The 24,675-nt window shown below is 44.2% G+C and overlaps 1 protein-coding gene across 3 annotated transcripts in view; it reads left to right on the top strand.

Moving 5' to 3' along the window:
- The first annotated feature begins 998 nt into the window (after positions 1-998).
- scaf6 (SR-related CTD associated factor 6) overlaps positions 999-24,675 on the top strand; it is a 44,159-nt gene continuing 20,482 nt past the window's right edge. For 2 of the 3 annotated variants that reach the window (XM_084577222.1, XM_084577224.1), the window contains exons 1-12: positions 999-1,154; positions 1,839-2,009; positions 6,374-6,561; positions 7,267-7,404; positions 8,934-9,010; positions 9,525-9,599; positions 9,758-9,902; positions 12,057-12,107; positions 12,389-12,427; positions 15,565-15,702; positions 17,824-18,075; positions 21,806-22,124. In XM_084577222.1, coding sequence (XP_084433348.1) covers positions 1,127-1,154; positions 1,839-2,009; positions 6,374-6,561; positions 7,267-7,404; positions 8,934-9,010; positions 9,525-9,599; positions 9,758-9,902; positions 12,057-12,107; positions 12,389-12,427; positions 15,565-15,702; positions 17,824-18,075; positions 21,806-22,124 — 1,621 coding nt within the window. In that variant the 5' untranslated portion in view covers positions 999-1,126. The remainder of the gene's footprint in view (positions 1,155-1,838; positions 2,010-6,373; positions 6,562-7,266; positions 7,405-8,933; positions 9,011-9,524; positions 9,600-9,757; positions 9,903-12,056; positions 12,108-12,388; positions 12,428-15,564; positions 15,703-17,823; positions 18,076-21,805; positions 22,125-24,675) is intronic. The other variant, XM_084577223.1, reaches the window with a different exon arrangement.

A 24,675-nucleotide genomic window follows, 5' to 3' on the forward strand; every position in this document is an offset into this window, starting at 1 on the left:
AAGGAACGAAGCTTTTTGAAGCAGGCCATGCACGCGACGGGAAGGAGATAATTTCGTTCGACGAGGTCCAATTAACAGCCCGGTGCGTTGCGCAGACAAGCATCAGTGCGCCATCGAAAACCATGAAATTAAAGGTAAGAAATATGTTTATCTGCTGGCTACAATCTGCTGGCTAAATATGTTTATCTGCTGGATTACCGCTACAATCTTACAACTTAAATTGATGCCTGTGATAGCGTCCGGAAGAACCACTTGCACTTGCGCTTTTGTAGGCTGCGAGGAAAGTACTTGGGCCCTTGGACGGGTGCCCTTCTTTAGTAGTCCAAAGTGCCCCTAGAATTTTTATAAAGAATGATAATAAATGTGTTAGTGATGCGTCAATTGGACTGCACAAAAACGAATTAGTTTTTTTGAACTCTGTCTTTTAGCCTCGGGTATGATGAGTATTCACGTTTTTCATGGTGTGTAGCGCATGTACTTTGCGCGCATGCGGTGAATTTTCCATATTTAGGGGGTCAGACCGCTTCAGGCCCTAAATAAATCAGTTGATAGTTTGCGCTTGTCCTGTGCTACGTCTTCTTCTCTTTTGTGGGTCATGTTTTTTAGCGTAATTTCGCCGTGGTTTATGCAGACACTCACGAACTAGCCCGACAACAGCTCGTGCCAAAATCCATCACGCAACTGCGGAAATCGAAACCGAAACAGGCATAAAAAATTTGATTGTGTGAATATTTAAGCCATTCTAGACAAACAGCACGTAATGATCTGTGATGTTTTTGCATGATAAAGAATAAATATGCAACCAAAAATTAGGTTGTTGGTATCAAAGAGTTAGGTGTTGTGTTTGTTTCAAGAAGTCAGAAGTTATCATCAGCATCAGTACAGTTTCAGTTTTTTAATCTTAGTGTTGCACATCAAGGGAATATTCAGCTTAATTTTTTTAATGAAGGTAGTTATGTTAATGTAAACGTGATGTAAAATACTTTTTTGTGTTTATGGTTGTTCGGTTGTTCTTCAAAGGTCACCAGATGTCAGCACGGCGCTTGCGCGTTGTTGAGTGTCGAGTGTTTTTGCGATGGGATCGGCAAAGTTGTAAATATTAGCGTTGTGCTCTTTAATACCAAACATGATGGATATGCCCATTGCCCCGCCAGGTAAGCTACCTCTTATGCCGTCTATTGTCGTCGAAGCTGAGTTCCATGCGAATGCGACGCACACCGGCTTCTCGCTTGACGCCATGAGACGAACCGCACGCCTTGATGTGCACAGCACGCCGATCGTTACAGAAAGATTTCGCGGTATCTGTTAGGCCGGTGTCGCTTGAACCAGCCAGTACTGCTCGTTAATTGTGGGCAGCACACTGCGATCTTCTGGCACCTTGAAATATTTGTAAGCTAAAACCCGCGAAATGTGGTAGCAGAAGACGCCCGGCTAGCCACTCCGCGCGTAATCGTTGCTGGCATAATTCTGCGGAGTGTACTAAACGGCCGCTATGAAACCCCGATATTGTTTTTTATAAAAGTTTCACAAATTAGCGGCATCTCGTCTATACGCCACTAGCTTTCAACTATAGCCGGGCGCCCGTCTGTCTTCTAGGCAGCTCACAGTAGTCGGTATCGGTTGACTTCATAGATTTATTCGATGTAAGTACTGTTAATGATGTTTCTTGTACACAGTAGCTAATAGCTCAAACATTATTGTTGCACCGCGATAACCTGCATGATGTGATGAGTCGACAGCCCATACCGATTTTGTGTTTCCACACGTTATTCGTTTTGCTGCGAGGAATATGATACCGGAACGTTCCCCGTTGAGCCGCATGCTCTCTGTCGTTGCAGACCAGGAGCTGCGCAACATAATCGACAAACTGGCCCAGTTTGTCGCCCGAAATGGACCCGAATTCGAGCAGATGACCAAGCAGAAACAGAAAGACAACCCCAAGTTCTCATTCCTTTTCGGCGGAGAGTACTATGCCTACTACAAGCACCAAGTCGCCACACAACAGAATTGTGAGTGGCAAAGAAGCCGACCACACCAGCTACACACAGCTTCCTGTGTAGCCGGGAAGGGGCTGAGCTTAATCTCAACCATACTGCCTGCTTATGCCACATTACAACACTCGTAACTCATTAGAGCCTGTCAAGAGCTCTGAGACAGCGTGGCAGAATCAGCATTTGCTTTTGAATATTACTGTTCAAACACTGGTTTGTTGGGATTTTTTATTGATTTCATTATTTAAAACTCCGCGCGGAGCCACTCTGTCATCTCAGCAGGTGTGATGGGGGCTTTCAAAACAATTTACGTTGAAAAAAAAAGAAGAAAAAAGTTATTTACTTCCTCGCATGAAGAGGAGGTAAAAGTGCATCTAAAGGCGCATTTGTGGAATCTCATGGCAGGTGAAAAGAGTAGCGCTAGTGTAAAAATGCAAACCTCTTGCATATGCACACAAACATTCAAGCACTTTACCAAAGGCTCGAAGGTTTGTAATGGTGCCGTGTTCTGTAGAAGATAAAGATGAGGAACCAGTTTGTGGAACACTGGCATGAGCGAAGAGGAAGAAGAAGTACAGTTGTCATTGCATTCATTGGATCAACCAAGGTGCATTTGGTCCTTGTTCTTTCTCTTCCATCTTTTTGCCCATCTTAATTCTTGATAGGAGCATATAATAGCATCTTTTATGCAGTGTAAGCATCATAATCTCTTTTTAATTCCTATTTTGCATGCTTTAGAACCTGATAGGATTACAGGTTTCCTTGCCCTAGCAATTGGGTGTCAGTGAGCTTAGCTGGTTAGCCTGTTGAACTAAGGGAGTAGTATAAAATTTAGTCTTTAGCAGTAGCTCTTTACTGTTAAGCACTTCATTGTTGCGCTTTGTTTTTGCACCTTGTTCTTACCATGTAGAGGTGCATGGCTGTCACGAGGTACTTGCTTCACTATTTCTTTTTGTGAATCCGTACTGTTGGTGGCGTTTTAGTCATGTTGTTACTATTTACAAGCTGTGCTTGTTCAGACATTTGCAAGTGCAGGATATAGAGGATTACCCATGTACAGGTTTTTTTTATACTTAGAACTTAGAGGAAACTGGTAGCACGTGGCCGCTGCTCTTTGAGAACTGCTGCTGCTGAGGACCATTGTGAACAGACGGCCCCAAAGGCTTGCACGGAAAGAGCAGCCGGCTGTGCTCACAGTACACGTTCTGTTTCTGCTGATTCTGTCCAGCTGCCATCAGCAGCGCTTCGCGAAGCATTATGGCCACAGGTTCCCAGTTTCCCTGTAAGTTCGAAATGGCCTGTACCATTAGTTGTGCGATAAAAATTAGTTGTGAACATGTAATGAGCTGTTTTGCTATTAGGGATCTTGAAATACATTTATGCCTTGCTTGCCTTTGAAGAATGAGGGATTTGAAGGAAGTGCAGCTCTAGTATTTTGAAGTTGACACATTTTAACGAGAGATTTTGGACACATTGCACAGCCAAGTTAAGTGGTTCAGCAGAATGTAAAGTTGGGCTAGTTGAAAGCTGTTCATGATGGATAGAGACAACGGCGCTTGTCTTGTTGTATTCTTCTCTGTGTCCACGTTCCGTCTGCGCCCTCTTATCCATCATGAACAAGTTAGGTGGGCATTAAAATGGCTGCAGTTTGCTGCTTCATTGGAATTATTTTTGTGGGTAGACGTTACGTCGCTCATTGTGTCTTTACACAGCCACGTTTGCAGAACAAGACCATCAACTTTGTTTTCAGGTATTTTATCAGCTCTATAAATTCAGTTACTGGCTTAGCTGCTAATGTAACAGTTTTATTGATAATGTTTATGGCCTCATTTTACTGCTCTGCCAAGCACTCCTATTCATGACATAGCTCAGTTTTGGTTCCTTTGTTCAAAAGTGCCGTTTGCCGGTAATAAACAACAAATTTTACTGCTTTCAAGAGAGAGAGAGAGAGAGAGCGCTATGAATTGCCATTAAAAGAAAAAAAGCCTTCGAAGCTTGTCCTTCAATAAGAGTGGAGGTGCATGGTTAGGTGCAGCTATCATTGCGGTTGATGTCATGTGCTCATATGCAGAGAGATGAGACATGACATCATCTAAAATATCCGCCCTCACTTTCAGCTGCATTTATCTGTACGTGACTGTGGTCTGTACTGACATTTTAACGCAATAGCTTTAAAGGGCAAGCTGCGTAGAAAAATCTGAGGTGGGCATTGCGAAGAAACAGTCATGGGCATGGCACTGGAAGGTGGTAGCTGGCTGCTGATGTGGCTGAAAACTGATCCTTGGATAGCTTGTGAGAAAGTTCTGCCAACTCAGGTTGCTCTTTTAAGGGGGGAAGGTGGAGTAAGAATCAACCTTCCAGTGTTCTCGGATGCTGAATCAGACACGCTACTCCCAGGCCATGCAGGCACATTCGAATGGCTTGGTTAAAGGGGGGGTTTATATGTCGGTTGGTTGCCTACGGTGTTGCATGATGCCCTTAAAGGTGGAGCTTAAATGTCCCCCATAATTTTTATTTCATTGATATGGATTTTTACTATTGATGCGTATGTATGCATATGTGTCCATGTGTGCATCAGCCAGAGGGTCGACCTTTTAATTAAAATGTCTTGAGCAAGGGGTTAGGAGACAGACGTTTTGGATGACAAAATGATTAAGAAAAATAAATTTACATGACGATTATGAAACCTTGTGTGAGAAGGCTGCAAGGGCAGTTGGATTTGCACTCATCAGTGATTACTTTGATGCTTTTGGCAAAAATTTCACATGCACAACAGAATATTTCTGGAGGATGGAGGTGGGTCGAGAGTGACAGTGGATGGAGGGGTAGGCAGTGCTTCTGGAAGACCTATGGCTTTTTCATTGCATCATTGAATTCCATTTATCTCTCACATTTTCATTCTGCCTGGTGTGGAGGTAGGTGGATTCGTGGTAGATAATGCTTCTGGAAGGTGAATCATTGGTGGGAGCAGGGAGGTAGCCAGCTCTCCAACTAGACGGGTGCGGTGGTAGGTGCTTCTCAAGTTGAGATTTTCCTGATCAAGGCATTACAGGGACAATGCTGCCATTTTCATCAGGTGCTGCTGGTACTGTTCTCGCTGTAAAGAGTTGTGATAAGTTCAGCTGTAGGTCTTTCACTAGCTGTCAAGTGAGTTCATCTCTGTTCTTAAAGTCAAATGTAGGTGAGGTGTGGAATTGATACCTCACCTATATCTGAATAGAAATTCTCGAAGCATCAGCTTTGCCTGCATTTTTTAATTAGAGCTCACTTTTTTTTTTTAAATACATCTTAGCTTTCACTTTTTATTGTGCATAATTTACAAGAATGCCATCTTTTAGAATTTGTTGGGATTGTGCAATGGTGAGCCTATGTTGTTTCCATCATCCAAAGTTTCCTTTTTTTTTTTGTTGTATATTTTGCATATTTTGCAAGCATACTTCAGCGTTTCTTATTTAAGTTGGTATTTATTGTCATCTTTCCTGCAAACAGTAGTTGTTTGCAGGAATGCATGTCCAGTGAGTGGGAGATATTTGAACAGAGGCAGGGCATATAATATTGTCACTTGGTTAAAATAAAATTAGAGAAGTAAGGCATAACTTGAAGATTTCACTGTTGGAACCGTGATTGATTATGTCTTGGGTCTGTCTGCCTACAGCGATTGCTCTTGTGTTGAGTTTGAGCCTTCAATTAGTGGCTCAGGTGATTGTAGTAGCCATGCAACTGTATTTGTAAGCTAAACCTTACTTCTTTTCTGTTTGAACCATTCAATTACAGCAAAAGCACATTGATAACTTGATCATTTTATAGGAATAGCGCTCAATTGCAAATGCATAAAAAAAAATTAGGCTGCTTAATCCCTGCTTAAGCTTTGCCTTAACAATGCATATGATGCGCCTTTAAACCGCCTTTTCATTCTGCAAATTTTTGGAATTTAGAGGCTGGCGTAGGATTTCGAAAAGTGTTAAACCTCTTTAGTTGGTTTGAGTTTGGTAGAAAGGGAGGTGCAGTGTCTCTTACATTTCTTGAAGGGGACACTTACACTTAGAACTAATGGCATACAATCAGAGATATATATGTCCTAGGTTTGTACTCTTACCGCAAACTAGTCACCAGCTTAACTAGCAAATGGATGCTAATTGGGAAGCGAATGGTATGACATCATCCTGAATGCCGCACAATGAATGGTTGCATCACAATTTTGATACAACCTCATGTACATATTTTTTCTGGCATGTTACTCTCAATTTTGGGTTACGGTAATAGTGATGCCTTTTCGACCGATTAAGCTGCATTATGTGCTTTGCATAAAACATGAATTCCACACTTTAGTACAGCAGTAATCACAGTGAAGTCATTATACTCTCACCTGCCATACTCTGCAGCGATGAAGACAAAAGATGAAGTCCCACAGGTGGCAACTGGTGCGCCACCTGGTCCTATGCCGTGGCAGGCTACATCCAATGTGGCACTAGCCCAACTCCAGCAGCAGATACAGGAAATCCAGGACCAGATTCGGCAAAGTGAGCTGAACCTGGCCGCTCAGCACCAAGTCCTTTTGCAGCAGCAACAGGTAAGCGGAAGTATTCAGAACAAGAAAGGCTGGCTCCATCTTAGTCTACTGCTCCTTCCTTCTTACAGCATGTTGACATGTGGGCATTTGGCATGAGCAACTAAGAAAAATCTGGCACCGTGATTTACGTTTTTGAGAAAAATTGCAATTAGCACATGGTCAACTTCTGCTGGTCGGAAAACAACAGTCGTTCATCACTAACCAGTGGGAATGCAAAGGGGTGTTATGACCTGGTTTAAACATTTTGTAGACAGTCCAAAGACGGGTTATAGACAGTTTGTGCATTGCCTGCTGAAAATTTCCAACAGTGAAAAGCTGTTTTAGGGAGCTTACTCATGACAGCTTTCAGTTCTCATCAGCAGAGGTGCAACTTGCAGAGTTGTGTCGCATTGACTGCATGGGAACAAAAAGGAAAGATTCCACGGCACAAACAAAGACGAATGCACAGATAGGCACAGACAAGACAGGCAGTGAACTCCAAGTCGTTATAATTCTTTGAAACAGAAAAAAAAAGTGAAGATTTTATTCACATGCGTAAAAAATTGGTGAAGGAAACGCCTCCACACTGCCGGCAAGGTTATGAACATCACTTTAGGTCGTTCCTATTTAATAAAATTAAGAAGATTACTTTCACCACTAAAAAGAGATACCGAGGTGTCACTGATGCAGTCCGTATATCAAAAGGCTGATCCCTCTCCATTTCAGGTGCAGTTAGACGAGGCCATACGAAAGGCCCAGGATGACAAGCTGATGGCTCAGGCAAAGAGCTGCGACGTAGAAATTGCAGAATTGGATAAGATCCTTCAGCCTATCATTGAGTCTTGCACCAAGGACGCCATCTCGGTGAGCCTGCCATATCCTGGCCGTCTTTTTCTTGCGCCTAAACTGGTGCCGCGGTGTGCTGAAAGTGTCTCAGGAGGTTCAGTTGTATCTTAGCAGAAAGGTTCTCTGACAGGACATTCTGCTTGCTCCGAGAAATCCTGCTGTGTAATTTGAGCATTCTTCATTGGTTCCTGCAGCTGCTTTTAGTTGTTTTGTCAGCAAAGTCGTTTAACTGTTAGCTCCTGTTATTCGGTATGCAGGAAATAAGCTCATTGCAGCATTATAGACCGATTGAAGCATGTCTAGCTAATACTAGGGCATATCAGTGCACCTCTCCATTGTATAGCATTAGGCAGGATGCAGTTTCAGTGGCCATTTTCAAATGATGTGTTAGGGTTTAGCATGCATGGACCATCATGTGGTATCACCCGTGGCTCCTAAGTAATTTATAATTGAATGTATTCTTTTATATTGTTTTGGTTTCAATGTATGAAGGGGCTGAGATGTGGGGTTGATGTTTGAGATGTGTGGTTGATGTTTGGGTCCTATGAGGGACCTGAAAAATTGCCTTATAATTACTGATAAATAATTTTAATTCTCTACAAGGCATGAGCCAGACTGTTCCAGAAATTGGAATGACAATAAATGCTGTATCAGTAGGTATATTGCTTTGCTTAATATGTCTCAATTGATATATAAACTCTTTAGGGGTTGTAGTTAAACACCATGGGGCAATCAATGTATAGTGATGTCTAATGCATCATTTTAAAGGAAACAAGTGAGCAAGAATTCTTTTTCCATGTACTCTTTTACATAGTCTTTGCAAGTTGCAGTGCTTTCTAACACGACTTTGAGGTGGGGAGGGTGTTTTTTCAACTGCTCTTTATGCTCTTTAGTGTTTGTTTCGTGTCAGAAGCATTGTTTAGCTGTTTATGTTTGACTGTCTTTCTGGATGGGAGTGGTATCATGTAAGAGCATTAAAGAGCAATTCAGACACTTCTGCTGTGAGGATATATAAGTGCCCCAGCTGCTAGGTCGCGTTAGCATTAAGGGAGAAGGAACCTTGATGGGATTCATTGGATTTACATTTTTTAGAAGAAGGTTCATTTTATGAAAGCCAATTTAAAAGGCTCTGCTATAGTGCTAATTTTCGAGTAGTGACTCGTGATGCTACTTTTCATAGCCAAATGGTCAATAATGCTGTGATAAAGAGATCAAACTCTAAATCTGCAGCAGCAAAAACAAAAAAGTACAAACAAAATATGAATATTTCCACCACTCCTATCCTTCCTTGCAACAGGACTATTAGCATGGTTTAGTTACACAATAAACTAAAAGCACAATAGATTGAGGAAAATTAATTGTACCATGAGAATGTAATCACTGAGTCAACTTAGCAAACAATGTTGGAGGAAATACGAGATGTTTACTTTTTTTTTTTTCTTGGCTGTAGAACTGCTGTTTGTGCTTCTTATATTATTGAAAATCATATATATATTTTTTATTTCGTACACATTTGTCTCAAAGGTATGAGTCCTTCATCTTTACAGGCCGGAAAGGGCTGGATTTTTTCTCACTCAACCACTCCCCAACGTAATGAGCTAATATGCCAGTATCTCCTCAAGAAGTAAGCAAAGCTAAGAGCACCTTGCATATTCTGTTTCCTTGGTGAAAGTGCCACGGCACTTGGAAATGTAGTGCTTTGTTGTTGTAGCCACCTGCTTGTAATCTGCCTAGTCACCTATGTCACAGCTAGTGCCTGAAAGTTTTTATCCAGTGCTTTTTTCTTTCCGCACGTAACTGTGTGGTTGGAATAAGGCTGGAAAGAATGAATTAAATTGGAACACTGTGTTACTCATCAACACTTAGTTCTGTGATGTGATGTTGAAATGTACTTTGTTGACTAATGTGCATTAGCCGTCGCTTTTCATTAATGGCATGAATTTTATCATCTGGCTAAACGAAGAAGCTTAGTGAAGCAATTTCGTGTCGATTTGTGCATACTTTCTGCGTTTCGAGTGCCATTTTATGCCGAAAATGTAACGCATGATCACAGAAACGTCGCTTACAGAAAATATGTTCTAGCTTACTGCTGCATGTCTTTATGTTCTCTAAATGCTTTTCTTCGTCTCTTTCCTCAGGATCACCGTGCCTGGTGCCCCTTTTGACATGAAACTGCACATTGTATACTTGATCAATGATGTCTTGCACCACTGGTAAATTAGCCGGTTCTCTGGAATCTTTCCCTCTCTATTTTTTTTTTATACTCTTGTAACGCTCAATCCTTCTTTTTCTGTTTGTGTGGATTATTTTTTAATCGCAAATGCTCTTCTTCTCTCCCTCTTTTTCTCGGTGGTGTCCGTTGCATGCGCAGGAAAAATGTCATGCTCCTGGACCTCTTTTGCAGCGTGCGGAAGAACGCTGATGGATTGAAGCAGTCATTGGACAAAGTGGTCGTCCCAATCTTTTGCACAACCAGCATTGGCGTTGATGAGGAGAAGGGCCAAAAGCTTGCCAAAGTGAGGGCGTTTGCTATAGGCCTCTTGAGCTCCCTCCCCAGTCCCTGTCCTCAACTGATCCATGTTCCCTTGCCAACATGTATGAAGCAGGAGTACAGTGAAGTAGTGCACACAGTATATGGTGACACTTTGTTCCATTGTCCTGGTGTAGAACTGTCAACGTAACCCTGTCTCTGTTTCTCACCTTTCCTAACTCCTAGGTTTGTGCTATGACAAAACAACAGAAAGCCATCATCGCGAACAGCGAAGCTTGTGGACAATGTTGCGATTTTTGAAAATGGTTTAGAGTGTGTTGTCCTACAGCTGAGCTTATTAAGCAGCACAGTTGCATATATAAGGGATGCCTCTTGCTGCGCCTACTAAATGTGCTGTTTCATATGTTGTAAGACAAACTCCAAGGGAGAGAGAAAAAAAACATTAATTTAATGAAGTTCTGCTCCCATGCAGGTGCCGATCTACTTTTCACCGTAGACTTTTTGTGTGGCATACATGCAAAAGCACCCCAGTTATTTTGGAATACGCTGTTTTTTAACTGTTATCTGAACAGGTCTGAAGCAGTCCAGGTCCTGTTGACAGGTGAAAGGATTATCGCGAGGCAGATAAATTACAAGCATTAACATGGTGACCATGTGGGTCAGTTGGTGCGAATATGACGTATTGGTCTCATCCCACAAGGGGAAAAAAAGAAAACTAAAAAGAAAACGCCCTTTCATGGTGGTACAGTGGCTAGAGCACTTGACTTGTGTGCCCAAGGATGCGGGATCGAATCCCGGCCTTTTTGATGGAGGCGAAAAGCTAGGCGCCCGTGTGCTGTGCAATATCAATGCACTATAAACACCACAGGCGGTCGAAAATTCCAGAGTTCTCCAGTGCGGCGTCTCTCATAGCCCGAGTTGCTTTTGAGATGGTAAATCCCATAAACTAAATCAAATCAAACTGAAAAAGAAAAAAAGAATGAAAAGTAAGAAAATTACCTAAATGAGGCAGTGGCTTAGTTGAAATATTTGGAAGCAAATCCATAGCTTTGTTCAGCCAGTAAATTTTTCTCTCCATTTTTCTCTCCAGACAGTATACCTCAATTTTCCTCCCCTTCATTCTTTTAGTTTCTCATCTTTTTGCTTGGCTTTGCTCTTGGCTTGCCTTGACTTTGTGCCCGTTCTTGGGCACCAGCTTAATGCAAGCCACGGAAGAAAACGATAGCAGGCTTCAGTTTACAACTCTGGCCGACAAACACATGCCATCTACCCCAGGTGTGCTGCAGTTCAGTGTCATCACCTAGAACAACTAACTAACGTGTTGTTGATAAAACTGCTAGTGGCTTGACTTTCACTATAATTTATACGTTTTCACATAGGTTTTCATGCTACATTTCTACATCTTCTACAATCAGCTGTGCCCATTTTGATAAGCGTCTCAATGTAAGAATGCAGTGTGATCAAAGCATGCACAGTAGTTCATGTGTGGCAGGGAATTCCGTGTGTATTTGTGCCTCTGTGCTGTTATCTCGGGAAAGCAGCATTTTTGCTTCATTGGTCTGGTAGCTTTCCGTCATAAGGATTCTCCTCTATCAGCAGTTCATTCTTCACATATTTGCATCCCTTTGATTTTTCTACTTTGTATAGCACCATGCTCGCTCAGCGTGTTGCTTCACTTGAAAAGTACAGGGAGCTTTCATATTATCATATTATGGTGCTTGCTTCCCCACGATATGCATATGTTAGAACTATTACTGCAAGAACTTCACCTTGTCTCTCTCAGTGTTGATCAGCTGCAAGCTCATAGACCACAAAATTTCGGTTTTTATTTCATTGCAAGCTGCAAAACATCATAATTGCATTATAAGGGATGGTGTTTCAGATTTTTACGCTCATTCTTTGCTTGTTTATGTCATATGGTATATTCGTGCAAGTTTAAAAAGAAATGGACGCATTGCTAAACTTAATTAGTACTCCACCTCCTCACAGACAGCTGTTATGGTTGTGTTAAGGCTGCCCCTAGAAATCATTGCAGCCATGTCTTTCTTTTTGAAGTCGTATTGCTTTACTGTACTCAGACGACCATTGGACAAATGGTTTTCTGACCTTCTGAAACTTCTGAAAGTGTTTGTACTTGATTTCTGGAATGCACCAATGTTTCCTTACCCTTCCGTTACAGTTGCTAAAGCTTTGGGAAACCAACAACTACTTCCCGCCATTAATTCTTGAGGTAGGCATCTGTTTTGACAATTCAGTGCAGCATTTATAGCAGGGCTGTGTTTCTATTATTCTCTATAATGACTTGCATGGTACGCCTCGACCTCTGTCTGCATGTCATGCTAGCAGGCAGATAAGGATCGGTTCTTAACACAAAAATATCATGTTTATGGCTTGTCCATTTATGCTTGGCATTACCATTTGTCTTAATGTGTGTGCCATGTACCATTGCTGTATCATGTACTGCTTCTATCAGTTTTACTGCAGCGTGTGTTTGTTTCTTATTCTGTGCAGCAACTCAAAAACCCAGCCATTTCACTGGCAAACTATCAAGTAAGTAAATTTTTATCTTTCTGTGGGCCTTGGCAAGCTCACAGCTTTCGGGAAAAATTGTACAGCAGTACACACAGCACTCATAAACACTCTACTCCAATTTTTGTGCACCTCTATTTTGAACCCATTTTTAGCATCAGTGTGAAGCTGAGAAGAGCTATTGCATGCTGTCTACGCAGAGTTTCTTTAGATTAGTTTTGACACATATGGTGCAGTTTACCTGAGCATATTAAACTTTGTAGCAAACCTCAAACTAGGGCCTTCCTTTGGTATGTAAAGGTCACACCACAATATTGGCTGCCGATTATGATACTCGGTAATGCAAAACTAGAGTGCAGTTGTTGCAGTATTTGAACCATATGTGGTCGCGTGCGAAACACATGGTGCTAAACAGCGACGGCACTTGGGCTCTGCATTGGCACCACGCCTCTGTATGATAAGTGCTTCGCAGCAGCCACTGTTGCAGAGAGAGCATGACAGTCTCCGCCATTCTTGCTCTGCTCTCCTGTTTCATTTGACTCCTTGTGCTCTCGACCACCTCTGCCGTACCCTAGCCTTCAGCATTCTTTCTTTCGTTATCTTTGCTGCCACCACATTTTTATCCTCCGCTGTGCTCCACATCTGCTTTCCTGGTTGTGCTGCCGAGGCAAGCACCATTGAATGCACGAATAGGCTTCTGGAGCTGATTTTGAAGGGGTCCTCAGTAGTGGCATTGAACTGACACTGCATTTAATTGGTGTCCATTGGGGTTATACAGCTGGATCCTGATAACATGCACAGCTGTAAAAGCCATTTATGATGCAGTTGAGTGCGTACTGTAGTAAGCGATGCATGCAAGTTTTATTGAATGATGTCAGATGGTTTTGAGCTTCGGGCCAACTGAATACAGTTAGGAGGACGCTTAAGCTTTGCCTTAAAGAGTAGACACGATAGTGCCTTTAGCACTGTCTTTTCATACTGCAAATTTCTGGCATTGAGCGATTGGCACAGAGTTCGACAAAGTGCTATGTGCATACCTGCCAACTTTTCCGAATTTTCCGTAAAATGTACGGATTTCGACCAGTGTTATGATTTTACGAATTTTGCTTGAATTGTATTTGCGGGAAAAAAAAGAACGTGAAAATTGATAAAAAATTCAACCTAGTACCTTACGCTGCCACGAGAGGACAGCATGTATTCATAGTATCATCAGCAGCAGCGGCAAGGTTGTAGTGACTTCTGTCGTCTACTTAGGGGGGCTACGGATCTATATTCAAAGCTCGATAGCACCTCCTCAAACCTGTTGTCATGCCTGTTGCCGCTGTTGCCTTTGTACGCACCGGTTGTGGTCTTTGTCACTTCATTGTTGGCCTTGTCCTTTGTGCGACTAGCTGCTTCCCCCAGCAGAGCGGGGAATCAAGAGAAGATGCAATCAACACGCTTGAAGTTGAGTTTGCCAACTTGCAAGCGTACCAGGTCCCAGCGGACATATTAAATGAGTCGAAGTGCGACGTGCAGTGGTCACAATTAAGAAATGTTCGAAGTGTCGACGGATCGCCCAGGTTCCACAGAATTTCAACAGTTATGCTGGGCATCCTCTCTATTCCCCACAGCAATGCTGAATGCAAGAGAATATTCAGTACTGTGAACAAAACTCTGAGTTCCGCTCATCTGTGTGTGAGAACGTTTGAAAGTCTGCTGATGGTGAAAGGGAACTAGAGTGGAACTTGTTTTGAGCAAACTTACACAGAGAAGTTTCTCAAGCAGGCAAAGTCGGCAACAGCAAAATCATTGAAAAAAATAAATAATTCCCCAGTGGAGTGTGTTCACATTCTCTCCTTGACACGGATTTCACTTATGGTTGATGGTTGTGAAAAGCTTGCTGCAAAAAGTATATCCTTTGAAAAAAAAAAAAAAAATTGCATACAAATGGAGGTACAGGCTCAGCCACTTCTATCAATAACACGGTCGCTGCTTTCAAGGCAACATTGCGTCCAACGCAGGTGCATATTGAAGCAAAGCGATACAAGCACAGAGGGACCTGCAGTTGGTGCCTTGCTTTTCCAGCCATTTAGCTTTATTGCTTGGCCGGATCGGACGCAACGATGCTTTGAAAGCAATGACCATGTTATAGCTAGAAGTGAATTCATCTTGCAAAACTAGTCTCTAGCTTGACTAGCAGATGGATACTAAATTGGAAGTGAAAGGGTATGATGCCACCCTAAATACTGCACATAGAACGATTGTGCCGCAATTTCGATGTGAAATGATATGCATATTTTTTCTGGCACATTTTTTTTTTCATTTCTGAATTATAGAAATACTGTTCTGACTGAACGAGGTGTGCACGCTATTCCACAAAATATTCATATTTCGTACCACCTTCGGGGACAGGAAGGGCTCTTTTAACATGGCCCCGTCCTTTAGAAAATGCGCTGTCGGGTTGTGCAAAGTCATGAAACCACTGGACGTAGCTGAGCTTGCAGGCACTGCCAACTTGGGGCTTGCATTTGAGATAAAAGGGTGAGATCGCAATCTAGCCTCCAGGTGTTTTAGATTCCGAGTTGGACACGCTGCCTCTAGGCCACGCAGGCAAGTTCTTATGGCACGGTTAAAGTGGCAAATTATGCCTATGTTGGGTGGTCTTTTTTTATAAAATCTGGTAACTTACGAGTGTGGACTGATGAGTATGTTGGTTTAATAGAGGCACAAGTTAAATGATTATAGTAATTAGTCAAGTTTCTAAGTGCAAGTGTGCCAACGGGGATCTGCGAGCGGGGCTAGTAAATGGGAGCCATGAATGCTGTAGCGTCATATTAAAAACGGTATCCCGCCTGGGGTGGCGTAGTGGTTACGGCGCTCGACTACTGTTCCCAAAGACGCGGGATCGAATCCCGGCCTCGGCGGCCACTTTTCGATGGAGGCGAAAAGCAAGGCGCCCGTGTGCTGTGCGATGTCAGTGCACGTTAAAGAACCCCAGGTGGTCGAAATTTCCGGAGTCCTCCACTACGGCGTCTCTCATAGCCTGAGACGCTTTGAGACGTTCAACCCCACAAACCAAACCAAACCATTAAAAACGAAGCGTAAGTGTCCCTTCTCCTTTTGTGTTTGTTTTTTGCCCTCTCTTCTCAGTGCAGTTGCTTCCTGTTGACTTGCAGGCTAGCCTCATAACAGAACACGCGGCTGTCATCACGTCGGTGACCACTGCCGTGCAGGCAAAGTACACGCAGCTGCAGAAGCAGCACCAGGACTTTGTGGCGCACCTGACATCACGGCTGCAGGCACTGCAGTTTGGGGTGAGTTTTCAGACAAAATTGGCAGTGTTGGGAAATACATGCTTGGAAAAAAATTGATCGGGAAAGATGTGAGGGATGGACACACGTTTTGCTTTGTTATTCCTGCTCTGAAGCCCACTGCTATAGGTTCTGAGCAAGTCGCCAGGCGCGCAACGATCGGCGCTGTGTTCAGCGCCACTGGTAGACACTTCTGCGTCTCGAGTTGGTTGGTGCCCCATAAGAATACATATACATAAAAGTCCTAAAAACGTTCCTTTTATTTAACAGTGCAACTGCGATGTCGGCCCTTCGTGAAGAAAAGCTGAGTGTACCCTAAAACAGATTGCAGAATTATAAAACTTCATTTCAAAGGTGGTGTATATTTAAAACAATGCGATACATGTGCGCGGGAGTCAGCCGGTGGCCAGCACTGGACAGAAGCGCAATGCATAGAGGTACGCATTCAAACAAAATTTTCCGAACAGTTTTCTCATTTTATTGTGTACTCATGTAAGGCAGCCATTCATTCATAGTTGGAATGGGCTTTAAGGAACAATGAGACTAGTTATGCAACAACATTTTAAACCTATGCTTTTGAAACAGCAAGAAATGCATTTGTTGCGAAGCTGGGCAAACCCGTAACAGGTGCTTTCTCAGCTGGTGTTTCCGAATCGCACAATCTTCTCTCTGGATTCCAAGATACTGTTACTTGTGTTACACTGGTTGAGTGGACCGGTTGTCAAAACTGGGCAGCCTAGATGCTTTGTGAACAGCAGCTCTCAAACGGCATGACAAATGAATGAAAACAAACTGCACACCGTTACAGACGACACTGCAGACGATGCCCCGGGAGCTGCGGTGGCTCACACTGTGCAGACAGTGGCGCAGATGACACCTTAGCCGCATCCGCTGACTGTGCGCAAGCCTCCTCAGCGGCTGGGGTATCGTCTGTGCCATTATGTGCACTGGTGCGCAGTTTGTTTTTGTTCGTTTATGATGCCATTTAAGAGCTGCTTTTCGCGTAGGTCATCTAGGCTGCCCAGTTTCAATGAGACCGTAATATGCGAAGTGCAGGTAACAGCATCTTAGACTCCCGGAGTAGCTTGTGCAATTCAGCGAAGCATGAGCTCACAGAGCACCTTCACAGCACACACTTATATGCTGTTCTGAAAACACAGCTTCTGAATGTCGGTGCATATTTTGTCACAATGCTTTTCAATGTTAACTCTGAACGAATGGCTGCGTATACCTGAATGAATATGTGGTGGATCAAGAAAAACTGAATACTTATTTTTTCCGTGGCCACCTGTGGTCAGTGGTGACCCCCCACGTGCATATATCTTGGTGTTTTGAAAGTACATTTAGAATTGAGGTTTCATAATTTTGCAGTCATTTTAGGGTGCTCTGGGCTTTTCTGCGCTTGAAGCTTCTGCGCTTGAAATGCGCTTGAATCTTCTGCTTACACATATGTATTTCTGCGGGGCACATTCTCACTGCGGACACCGAAGGAGCTGCTTGTGACGCACACTTCGTCCAGGAGTGCTATGTGCACGGAGCCTATATCGGGAGTGAGTGGTTGGCTGCATTTAAGTAGATGCCTTTATAGAGCTTAATTGTTAACTCCTTCCACTTTGCACGGAAGTTTTGACAAGAACAGAAATGGGATGGAGTTTTCCTCATCCGTTTTAAGTGCAGTTAAAAAAATCACAGCGGTTTAGCCATAGCTAAGTGCAAGTTTCACGTGCGAAAACATGTAAAGCATTTTGGGTTTACCTAGGTCTGTTAGGCTTAACTAAGCCTAAACATGTCCAATTAAGCTCGGGAAGGCATAATTACGCCACTGTGCATTCAGACACATTAAGGCTTCATTTCGTAGCCTTTGCTTTGTTAAGCCTAATTAGCTTTGTCCTTGACTCGGGTCTTAGTCATAGTCATGGTAGTCATGTTCACTCATAGCGAGTCATTTTATAACCGTGCATAGGAAAACTAGACTTAGTTGTTGCAATACTCATTTAGGCGGATTGTTACTGGAATCTGGAAATTGGACTCCATGCCATTGTTACTGGAATCTGGAAATTGGACTCCATCGTGCTAAGCAAGAAACGCTCTCACACTAAGAGATCTTTCTTTGCCAATGTGCAGATGTTGCCTCCAACGATGGCAGCCCAAGCGGGTCTGACGGGAGTGGCTGCCCTCCCCACGCCTGCCATGCTGCCACAGGCGGCCATGGTACCAACTGTGCAGCAAGCACTTCCTGCCAACAGTGCAGGCATGGTCACCCAGCCCACCACTACTGTCACCACACCGGGTGTCCAACCGCCAACAGCAAGCGTTACTCCTGCTATTACCACAAGCACTGCCAGCGAGCATCAGCAGGCCGTGGGTGGACTGCAGGTGAGTCGAATGGAGGATACTCATGTTCCCCACTTTATGTGCCACACTTGAGTGACAATGTGCATATTTAGTGCATAATTTGGACATACAGTAGCAGACCGATCTTTCGGACTCCAATAATTCGGACTTGGGCGATATTTCCGACTTTATTCAGGGACCGTCACGCAGCCCATACGAATGTGTAAATTTTCACGACCGACGTTTCGGACCCTATGATGTCCAAAAGTTCAATTTATCGGACCAAATTTGGTGTGAGTAATAGTGCGGAGATTTTTTGGCCAAAGGCTCGTTTTTTCGACATCACTTGGATGCGAGTGGCCATCGTTTTCGCAAACAACCGGTTTTGTGTGGCCTTGAAAGTTAGGCGAAGCAGTCATTTGGATGGACTAGCTTGGCTCTTTGTTCATTGTCACTATTTGCAGCAATAGCAATAAGCGAATGTTTAACCTTTTTATTGCGGCAGCCTACAAAGAGCGTGCAATCGGATTGAAAATGGAGCGTGAGCACCGTCCGCCGTGGCTCGCTCCGCCGCCGCCCGTGGGTGCATTCGTGATTCATGAGGGTTTTTGTTCCGCTTGCTTTTTTTCGCGGTCTTGGCTATCGTCAACCATAGAAACTGAATGTTATTGCTTCGCTCGGCTTGTGCATTCGTTTGCGGCACGATCAACTGCGTCGCAGTACATCATCAAGTGGCATGGACATGACGAAAGCATGACTGGCCGAGATATTCTAACTGGAGGGTTATAGCGGTTACAGCTTAGCATGATCTGCTTCTGCGGGGCACCACTGGGCATGCGGTGACTGCCTTGAGTGAATTGCATGCTTCCCGGCGGCACACACACCTGCCGCATCTGCACCATCCCTGTATGAGCGCCACGAATGTGCATGGGCGTCACGCGAAAGCCGAACTCCCTGCTATCTGCATATTAACGAAACATGGGGAGAAGCGAAGTTCGTGATTTTTAAAGCTGATTTTTCGCATAAAAGGGATTTTTTAAGTTGACAGATTTTTAGGGCTGTTTGATTATTTTGACCATTTCCTGGGTCCCGCCAAGCCCGAAAAAACGGTCAGTGACTGCATTGTACAGTAAAGTCTTGATAATTTGAACTCGGTTAATTCGAAATACCGGATAATTCAAAAGTTTTCTGCGGTCCCATGTTTTCCCAATGTAAATTGACCGGATGATTCGAACTGGCGGCTTGCACCAGCCTAGTTAATTCTAAAATTTGGGGTGCTATGCGGTAATGCCCAATCCGTGTTTCACCGCAAGTCCAGCGAAACGACAACCCTGCAGAGCCGCAAGGCAAAGCCACATAGCGTTGGCGATGATTTATAGGTGAAGCGCCCCAGCTGGAGCAGGCAGCACTTTCAGCACAAAACTCTGTCCACAGTGCGCCCCGCGGACATGCTGTTTTTGTCACGTGATCTTGCCCCCATTCCATCCCGCAGCGTGCTCCACCTTCTCTTTGCACTGTGTCAGCGACAACACGTGTGCCGTGCTGCGCCGCTCTTACCCCATTCCTCCCACGCTGCAAGTGCGCGCTATGCAGGCCTCACCTGTGCCATTTCTTTGTGTTGTGCACACTGGTTAGGTACTGGCTACTGTGCCGTTGCTTTTTGGGCTGTGCTGAATGCTAGCTTTGTAACATACTAGTGAACGAAATGCCAAAGTGCAAGACTAACGCTGCAGCAGAGCTGATCCAAGAAGCAGGCAAGAACGCTTGTTCCAATACCGAGTTGGCTAAAAGGCACGGCGTGTCCCTCTCGTTGCTGTCCATAGTACTGAGCAACAAGTCGAAGGTACTGGAGGCCCACTGCAAGACACATTCTTCGAAGCGGTCATAGATGCGGGCTCCTACATATCGAGGTTTTAAATCTGCTCTGCTTCACTGGCTGCAGAAAGAAAACGTAGCCCACCTTCCCATCATTGGAATGATACTGTGGTAGAATATCGATGACCTGGCTCTGCAACTTGGCCGCAAAGAATCCGCCTTTTTCACAAGGCTGCTATGCGCATGCGCGCCTCTCCTCTGGTTGAAAACAAACCACCAGCCCCCGCTGCGCAAGCGCAGTTCTTGGCCTCCGCGATCGGTACAGCTGGAGCTGGTCTCGGGGGCCATGCGCAGTTCATTTTCGCGACAGACATTTGCGACAGATGGCAGTAGCTATCAAAAACACACATCACCATTTTGCAAGTGGCTGCATCTTACAAGGATGTTTTCAACCAGTTGCAGATGAATTTTCAACCACTGCCAGAGGGCGCCACATTTTGTGAAAAATGCGGGTTCAAGTGTAGTAACGAATGGTTTAGCCGTTTTAAAGAACGTAATAATTTGACGTTTCTGACTGTCTTTGGTGAGAGTGGAAGCGCTAACGAGAGCATTATCGAGATTTGGAAAATGCACACTTTGGTGCCGCTGTTTAGCGAACACAGTGCAGACGACGTTTACAACCTTTACAAGGCTGCACTTCTTTAAGATTAGAAAACAGATCAAGGACAGGATCACTGTGCTGTTTGTCGCGAAAATGTGCGGTACACACAAGCTGCCACTACTGGTTGTCGGGAAGACGGGGAAGTCTGGCTGCTTTAAAAAACTGCCGCTGCTGAACTCCTCTACCGGCACAATAATAAAGCCTGGGTGACAGGCGCAATATTTGAGGAGTGTGTGGGGGCAACTTGACCACAAGCTCGGGCCACAGGCAGGAATGTCCTATTCATTGTCGACAGCTGCCCGGCACATGCGATGTCCCACACGCATCTCCAGACCATCAGGATGGTACTTCTACCTCCGAACACCACTTCGATCTCACAGCCGTTGGACCAAGGCTTCATTCACTACACAAGAAAGATTTATCGGTACCACCTGTTCAAGCGCATGCGCTTTTGCTAGAACAATAGCAAGGAGTACTCAGTCGACCTCCTCTGAGCCATATGCCTCATGGTGTATGCTTGGAAACAAGTGGAGCCCACATTGATCAGGCGGTGCTTTGAACACGCTGGTTTTTCCAGTGAAAGCACTGTTGATGTCGACACAGACTGCCCGCATACGCTTGACGAAAAAGGAGCAGAGTATTGTGACCACACCAATGCACTCTGCGCACAGGATGGCGAGTCCGATGCAGTCGGCTTCGCTGAGTATCTGTACTTTGAGAGTGGTGAGCAGACAGGCTACTCGGACTTGGAGAGTGAGGTTACTGCTCTTACAAACATACTCGATGACAGCAACGATAGTGATGATGACACCAACGAGCCTTTCCAAGCATCTGCTCTCAGTGAAGTTATCGGATCGCTGAACACTATCCGCAGTTTTGTTGAGTGCCACGGAGGAAGTTCTGAAATGTTCCACCTAGTTGACCAACTCGAGATCGTGACCTTTGGAGACGCAATCTACTGGACACGGAAAACCAGCATCCCTGATTACTTTAAGTAATAAAAAATATGCCGAATAAAGGTAGTGCGTTCCTTCCTTTACCTGAGTCTTATTTCTTGGTGTGTCCAGTTAATTGGAAAACCTGCTTAATTCGAAGATTTCTCGCAATCTCGATGACTTCGAATTAACGACGTTTCATTACCTAATATCACCTCCAAAAATGGGTGAGTGGGTCTGTATCTTGGAGAGTTGCTCTATAGTTATTGTGCCTACTATTTAGACCTTGTTGTGATGTTCTTGGGGGCTTAGGAATGGTTGGTTTACGTACTGGGTGGAGCATAGGCTGTGCATCTTGCAGGACACCTCCAACCAAGCTGATCAGAGAGCTGGCACCAATGCCGAGGTGGGCACTTCGGGTGGCAATGGGAACAGTGGTGAGAACGAGCCGCAATTGCCAGACGCCCTGATGGACAACAATAGCAGTGGCGGAGTCCAGGAATTGGATTCCCAGCAGGCTCAACAGGGTCCAGTGCCAAGCATGGCCTCCATGGGGATGCCCAACAACAGCATGGGTATGCCACAGCCACAACAGGTGCCCATGCAGAACTCGGATGGCCCACCACCACACCCACACATGATGCCCTCCGACCAGATGCCGCCGAGGGACATGAGGCCAGGTTGGTTCTCTTCCTTTGTTTAACCCTTTCACTGTCGGCTGTTTCTGACCGGGACGCACCCCCAGTGTCGGCTTGGTTTCAGAGAACGAGCATATCAGGGAACGAGCATAAAGATTTATTTTGCATTATGATGGGTATACAAATAAATTAGTCAATGCAATTTGTACATTTCAGTGTTCTGCAGGTGTTTAAATAAACATCATCATCATCAGTCTGACTATAAATGATATATGATAAAATAAAAAAAAACACGCTCAATACTTCTTCAGAGTGTGGTAGATCCTGAGTCCGAATCCGAGCTTGGCTGGTAATCAGAACCCGAAGAGCCATCGCTCCAGTCAGCCGTCGAAGGTCCCGCGCGGTCCGCCATCCGAAAGTAAGCGCGCACGGAGGGCGCACATTCAGTGGCCAGCACAAGGGAGAGAAACGGCGCGTAGTGAAGTCGAAAGAGAAAAAGATGGAAAGAGGCTAAAACACTCATATGCTGCTGCTGCTAACGGCAAGCTGTCCTCAAGCGAGGGCGCGTGGAGAGAGCGAATGCAGCAATCGAGTCGTATGTCAGTCGGAGAGAGGCAACCGCGTGCGGCCCTGAACTTACCACGCCGTAGCGGAAGCGCGACAAAGAATAAAAATAAAAACCTCCAAACCTGCTGCAGATGGCAGAACAAACTTTGAACCCATAACCGCACGCGCGCGCCGAAGGTTCGCTCGCTCGAGAGAGTAGTGTCACGGAGCGACCACGCCCCCTCCCACGAGCAAAGAACGGGCGGGCGCGGTCGCACCATACTCTTCCATATATGTGTCTTATCGGCGCAGAGCGAGCATATCAGCTTGTAGAAAGACTCAACAGATGGCGGAGCAAGTCCAAGCGCGGTAGCTTTACGGTGTAGCGCGAAGATTTGAACGCAAGATAGAATACGTACGGGTACGTTAGTGACACTGCGGGGAGGAAACGCGAATGCGTACCGGTACGTTCGTGGAAAGGGTTAACCACGGGATAGTTTGAGTCTGCGTTGTGCGAGGTGCACTTTGCTGCTGAAGTTGAAAACTTGTAGGTGGGTTCTCATGGCACACAATATTCTGTGCACTTGAAAGATCACATGCAAAGAGCTGGCCACAGAAACTGCGAACTTCGTTGTTTCCAATCAATAGCATTAAACTTCATTTGAGCCAGAATCATGCTTTCATCATGTGGATGCTACAGCATGTTATAAATGTACCAGACTCCTTAGTGTGACCATGCATCATGCCTTTATCGTGGTAAAATTACTACTCCACCCCGTACCATACCACGCAGAGTGAGAACAGGCTTGTTTCTCATTGCAACGACAGTCTCAAAGGCTAGAAGAAAGAATCCATTGGAAGAAGCAAGCACCACCTGGCTTGTGTACTCATAGTAAAAAGCGTGCATTAAAGAGGGGTGAGGCCGTCAGTTAAAATATTTATCATTCTTGATCAATTGGTGGAAAACTTATTGAGCTTATTGCAGATAATATTTAATTGCTTAACAAAATTTTATAGTTATATCTCGAGAACATTTTTTTTACATTACATAAAAACCCTGAAGAGTTAGCAAAGCAAAACGTGATGAAGGCTGGTTCAACATTCCTTGCGTTTCTACTGGCATACTACAGGGCAAGACATTCTTAGATTTTTTTTTTCCCCATGAGGCGCAAATGTTCAGTTTTGAATTTTTACACTGGAGCTGCTGCATACATCTCTCGACTGAAAAGAAAATTTCATGCTAGAAATAGGTAATTAAAAAATTTGGAACACAAGAAATGCCTTGACCTGCAGGACAAATCCAGGAGTGCAACACGGATTGATGGAAAAAAAATGCCGATTGTTTGAGTGTTTCCTCGACGTGCAGAGTTAGCATGGATTGCAAAGAAGACTCGTCACAGTACTTCCCATTGGACATCAATAATGAAACTTCTGGACTGCATAGAAAATGAGGCATATGAGGGAATACAAATATTTTCAAAAACCTTTTTTTTTTCTTTTCTTTTTTTTTTTTTTTTTTTTTTTTTGCCATTTTTGCGATGTTAAGTTGTGTCCTCTGAAGTGGCAACAGTGAGGAACAAATGGCCACTCATTCAAGCCAGACCGTCCAGGTGATTCGGTTTTAAAATCAAGATGGCACCTTTTATGAATTAATAAATTTTAGGCCAGAAAAAGCAACTACCACAGTATTGCTGTCATCTATTTAGTCCAAAAAAATTAAATTGTCAGACACGGACGACCTCCGGCGCTGCATGGTTATATGTACACAATAAACAATACACACACAAGAGAATTAAACCAAGACCTTAACACAGATGATGCGCTCGCTACCAACTGCCAGTTTTTGTGGTACAAAGAAGAAAGCTTCACACAAAACGTGGGGTTACAATATAAAGAAGTAAACGAAAGATTCAGAAAAAAAAAATGCGAAGAAATTCAGAATGAAAAATAAAACGAAAATAATGACAAATTAGGTCCAACTTCTTGTTGTTTTATTTTCATTTTATTTTTTCATTCTGAATTTCTTCGCATATTTTTTTCTGAATCT

This window comes from Amblyomma maculatum, chromosome 8 (assembly GCF_055883805.1).
Source record: "Amblyomma maculatum isolate TAMU_Amacu chromosome 8, ASM5588380v1, whole genome shotgun sequence".
NCBI classification, from domain to species: Eukaryota; Metazoa; Arthropoda; class Arachnida; order Ixodida; family Ixodidae; genus Amblyomma; species Amblyomma maculatum.